General features: G+C 48.8%; 1 protein-coding gene across 1 annotated transcript; it reads right to left on the reverse strand.

Moving 5' to 3' along the window:
* Positions 1 to 816: 816 nt before the first annotated feature.
* On the reverse strand, positions 817 to 2,169 carry ARMCX1 (armadillo repeat containing X-linked 1). Its single transcript, XM_004377525.1, has one exon. The coding sequence runs from the start codon at positions 2,167 to 2,169 to the stop codon at positions 817 to 819; it is 1,353 nt and encodes a 450-aa protein (XP_004377582.1).
* Positions 2,170 to 5,769: the final 3,600 nt, after the last annotated feature.

Genomic DNA, 5,769 nt, shown 5'->3' on the forward strand with positions numbered 1-5,769 from the left:
ACATAGTCATTCCTTTGGTGGCTGCAGGGGTGCATGAAGTATCATTCAGACACCTCACTCACCAACAGAGCTCACCCCATTGTCCAACTCCGTCTCCCATTATTCCCCTCCCCACTTTCCACTCCAGGCAGGCCAGCCTCCTCTCTGGAGCAGGATTTTGGCTCCCATGCTTTTTTTTCCCACCACTCCTCCCTCCTGAAATGCCCTTCTGACCCTTGCTTACCCTGGCCTTCAAGCCCAGCTTACGTAAGCATACCCCTCCTCTGTAAAACTTTCCCTGAGCACTGCTGGCAGCAGCTTCTGCCTCCTCTAAGCACCGATGAAAAGCGTCTGGCCGTGATCATCTTTTTGTTTCCACGTATCTTACATTTCCATATAGATTATAAACTCAAAGACAAGGACAATGTCTTTTTTTTCTGCTTAAAGCACACAACTTTATTGATGAAACACAAGTCTTAGATTAGCCAAGTGTAAACCAATACAAAAGTGTAGCTTATTCATGATGTATAATTACTTCACTGTCAGTTTAGGTAAAGAGTAAAAATATCTCCGTCTAGGTAGCAATACTGAATCAATAAATGCTTTCTTTGTACAAGCTCTAATATTCATTTGGTATCTTTAAAATGGTTCTGCCTAAACTTGGCCTTCACAACCAGCATCACTGCTGATGATCTGTGCTATTCATTATTCCATAATGGCAGCTGAAAAGATCCCTTTGCCCTATGAGCACAGTGAAAAACAAAGAATTTACAAAATACACTGTTCCCAACTGCAAACTAAAAAATTATCTCACTACTGTTTGGGACACACCCCGAATCACAGTTTGGTCAATACTTTCAGGACTTTTACTTTCACCACCAGATCACTGTGATTTGCTAATGCTTTGATTTTCTTAACACACACTCCAGACTCTTTGAATAAGAAAAAAAGTGAACTTCTGCTGAATTCTTTCCTGGATGATGCAAATCCTTCACTTTTTATGTTGTCATTTATATTCTCAAATATGGTAAGGATATTAAGAAGAATCTCTCTGTCTCGTTCTTTATTAAAGAGGGAAATCAATTCTGACGGTACTTTACTACCAAGCAACTCTCGTGTCATGGCTGGATTTTCAGTAAAGTTTATAATTAGTTTCATAATCTGTATCTTGGTGAAGTGATTTCCCAGGAATAACAAAGCAAAGAAATCTGGAAAAGAATAGGAAAGCAAATGTTGGTAATGATTAGTCACTGTCATGTTGGTTAACAGTCTTAAGCCAGCCATCTGCACAGCTGAATCCAAACGACAGATCACAGTGTCATCACACACTTGACTGATATACGTCTTAATCTTGCCCTGATTTTCAGCAATCACACTCAAATTATTAAGGGCATTGTAAGCCTTTTCCCTAATAATGGGGTCTTTTGTTTTTATCATTTTTGCAATAATTGGGACACCACCCAATTCACGAATGGCATTTTGGTTAAAAGTATATGCTGCATTGTTACCCAGAGTGACCAAAGCTACTTCTTGAATAAAAGGATCATTTGATCTCTCCAGGATGTTAAGGACTTTTTGAAGGTCAGTAGCACCCAGAATATCATCAATTTTATAGGGAAAGTTGAACTTAACCCTGCGGGCAGGCCATGCTGCAGCCGGAGGCTTAGTGCTCTTGCTTTTGGGCTTGCCCTTGGGTTTTCCACTTGCTTTGCCCCCCGCCCTAGCCCTGGTGGGGTGGCAGCCTCCACCCCTGCCTCCTGGGCAGGGTAAACTCGGTGCAAGTGTCCTGGTCCCAGAGCCGAGACCCACCCTGCCCGCTCTGCCCATCTTTGCGCTTGCCTGTTCTTTCAGAGTGCTGAAAAGAGCCTTGGCCTTGGCCTCTAAGCCACCCCCACTCTGGGCCCCTGAATGGGTCTCCACCTTTACATCTGGACCACTCTTGACTCCCAAGCACACCTCAGCCTTGGCCATGGAGTCAGCCTCAACTCTGGCTGTGACCACCACCCCAGGCTTAGCCTGAGCTCTTTTCTCAGTCTCAACCCCAGTCTCTGCCCCATCACTAGACTCCTTGTCATCCCAGATTTTCTCGCTTTCATCTCTTCCCCAGGTCAGTCTGTATACACAGTAGCAGGCGCCAGCCCCGATCACCACCCCAGCAGCCACACAGCCAGCATCCCGAGTGCGGCCCATAGTACAGCTGGGGAGAATTTCTGAATCCAGGCGCAGGCGGGGTGGGCTCGCTCTGGCCCAGAGGAGTCAGGAGCTGGAGTCTTCAGCTACTGCTGGCAGGTTCTGTTGCAGCTGCAGAGAAAGTGGGATCTAGAAATAAAGGGAAGATATGAGCATTCGGACTCCTCCTCCTTTTGTGCCTTTGCATGCAGAGTGAACCACAGATCAACAAAGGGACGGACACAGCAGGGGCTCAAGGCTTGGTATCTAAACCACCTAGTCCTTTCCTCAGGAGCTAATTTTGGGAAGTTCCCCACCTCCAGAGTCTCCAACCCTCCTGTTGCCCCACCCCACCCTCCAAAAATACAAAATCAAACCCATGGCAGTCAAGTCAATTCTGACTCATAGTGACCCTATAGGGCAGAGTAGAACTGCTCCATAATGTTTCCAAGGCTGTTTCCAAGGGCTTCTCCCACCCCACACCAGTGCCTTAAAGTAGCTAATCAATTCCCTGGAGCGCTGGTGGCCCAGTGGTTAAAAGCACTCAGCTGCTAATCAAAAGGTCGAGGGTTCTAACCCACCAGCCGCTCCATGGGAGAAAGATGTGGCAGTCTGCTTCGGTAAAGATTACAGCCTTGGAAACCTTACGGGACAGTACTGCCCGTCCTATAGGGTCCCTATGAGTCAGAATCAACTCACCTGCAGTGGGTTTGGCTTTAGGAATCAGTTCCCAAGGAGCCCAGGTAGTGCAATTGTTAAGCACTTGGCTAACTGAAAGTTGGCGATTTGAATCCACCCAAGCGACTCCACGGGAGAAAAGACCTCGCGATCACTCCCGTTGAGATTACAGCCTAGGAAACTCTACCCGGCAGTTCTACTCTCGCACATGGGGTCACTTTGAGTCAAAATTGACTGGAGGGCACCTAACAACAACAAACAGTTCCCTACCACCCTTGTCCTTCCAAATGTCCCAGGACAGTAGCGCCCTTGCCTACACTCGCACTGATCCAGGCAGTTTTTTTTTTTCTCCTCTTTCTTGCCTCGAGGTGCAGGTGCACTTCGTCCTGTAAACCTGCAGACAAGCAGGTGAGGAGGAGAATGCTGAGCGCTCTAGGGACAGATGGCCGTCACCCGAGTAGGGACAGCTTCCCTCTCCTGAATCCCAGGCCCTCCTCCTGCATTGCTCAACGCTTCCCACCTTCAGTTACTCTCCTCTCAGAACCACTGCTTTGAAACTCATTCTCTCCCTCTCTCTCCTCCTTCCATCCTGTCTTCCGATCCTCCCCCGCCCTGCTCCCGGTCAGCTACTTCCTCTGAAGATGACGCCACACCCCCTTCCTTGCAACAAAATAGATGGTGGCAGGGTGAGAGTGTCTGGAAGCCTGAGAGGCATGAAATGCATCAAAGTCTCAAACTCTGCTCTTGCCTCCAAACCTCCACTATCTCAGGGGTACCAGGACAACCCCCGTCACCGTTATACCAACTTCACTGCTCCAGAGCAATTTCCCTCTTCCCTCACCTCAGTTTCCGCCTCCGCCAAACCTAAGAACTAATAACTCTGGAACTGAGTGCTTAGTGGGTGGATCAACACCAAAGACACTGTATGCCTACTATTTGGAACAATGTCCTCCCCACCTCCACCTCAGGACTCTCCTGAATCTATCTTCTTCCAGCCACGTCCTTTCCTGTCTTGTACCTGCAGAGTCCTTTCCTTTCCAAGCTCCGATACGGTGTACAGAGAGGAGGGAAGGGGAGAGGCAGAGTAAATCCATGGCCCCCCACCATCCTCCCCCCCAGGAGCTTGAAGCAGTGCCACCACCCTCACTCTCACCTACTTGGTTCTGGACAATTTTCTTCTTCTTCTTGCTGTAGGCGTCTGCCTCACCCTACAGATTGGCCTTCAGGCGCAAGAGCCACAGACACGGACAGGCGACACGACAGAGACGGATGGCTCTGAAGACAGAACAGCACTTGAGAGAGTCCCAATACCTGCTTTTCCGAATTCAGGGTCCTGGTTGTCAAAGGAATTCCACCTTTTGTCTCTCACCCTACCCCCACTTCTTAGGACTCCGCTGACACCACCCCTCTCCCTTCCAGGCGTCCACCCACCCCGGCCCCCCTCCTCCATCCCCACCCCCCACTGGTCGGCCATTTTCCCAGCAAAAACCACACCCCTTTCCAACCACTGAAAGAGAGGGGGCGGGGAGAGAGAGTGTGGAAAACCAGAGGAGCGCGAAAGGAAACCAAACAATCTCTTCAGTCCCCCTCCCCAACCCATCCCCACCCTGAATAATAGCCATTTTTCCTGTGAGCGCTGCCACATCCTTTTTCCTGTATAAAATGGAAAGGAGATTGCTGGAGATTCAGGAATGGGCCCAAGTTAAGGCAAGGACCTCAGCCATCCTCGCCCTCTGGGGTTCACTGGGCAATTCCACCTTTACACTGACCTGCAAGGATTTGAGGCAGATTCTTTATTCCCTTGCTTCGAGTGGTACAGCGCCCTACTAAAAGACAAGGAGGAATGACAGACAGATAGATGTACAGCCCCAAAATTCTGGTTTGGTGCATGGACCAGCACACAGGACACTAAATCCTACCTCCCCTTCCCGATTCAACATCTTGGATGCCAAAGGTTTCCCCTCTCCTGGTCTGGAGTCTCTCCTGGAATCTGGCCCCCAAGGTCCACCATTTTTATTTTAGAAATGGCTGGGGATAGTGCAAGGGAGTAGAGAAAGCAGGCTGTGTTCCCCTCAGTATCCACCCTCCACTACCCGCACCGCAGGGGTTCCCAGGCAGCTCCCATTCACACACAGACCTGCTGATATGGGGGCAGATACCTCCTCCTCCTTCCCCAGAACACAGGCCCGCCAACCCTCAAGGCAATAGAGGGAAGGCAACAGAACCAAACGAAGCCCAGGATTAGAAGGACGTCTGCACTCGTAGGCTCCTGCTCACGTGAGGGCCACGTCACCAGTGAGCTCAGGACCCTGATTACCACTCCCACCAGCAGTGCGGCAGGAGTCAGCCCTTCCCTTCCCTTCCCTGCCACATCGGGTCCTGTCATTCATTTTCCTCTTTACCAATCCCCAAAACCAGAAGTAGCCCCTTCTCCTTGTGGTTGGATTTTCCTTTCTTTGGTTGACAGAAAGAGGCTGCATTTGCTCCATGGCCATTGGCCTTTTCTGCCTCTTTGAGGAATAATTTTTTTCTCTTCTCTGCTCCCTGTCAAGCCTGCTGTCCCTTCACATCCCCTTCCCTCAGCCATGAAGGTCCAACATTTCCCCTGCACCCGTGTACGAAATGGGGGGGAGGGAGGAAGGACAGGATCTCAGAAGAGGAGATAGGGAGTGGAAATCAGTGTCTTACTTTATTCTAAAACCTTTATATTGATTTTTTTAATTAATATGTATTGCTTTTATATTGAGAAAATAAAATAATGCTATTTTCATTTGTGAGGGGAAAGATTTAAGTTGGAGGGGAAGAAACCAAAAGCCTCATTAATTTCATGTATTTATTTGTAACACCAGGAAAATGGTTCTATTGATTACAGCTGAATAGCAGCATTCAAAACATACTTATCTGTTTTAAAATTGAAAGCTGGAATTCCCTCCACTACCACCC

This window comes from Trichechus manatus, unplaced genomic scaffold (genome assembly GCF_000243295.1).
Source record: "Trichechus manatus latirostris isolate Lorelei unplaced genomic scaffold, TriManLat1.0 scaffold00051, whole genome shotgun sequence".
Taxonomy (NCBI): Eukaryota; Metazoa; Chordata; class Mammalia; order Sirenia; family Trichechidae; genus Trichechus; species Trichechus manatus.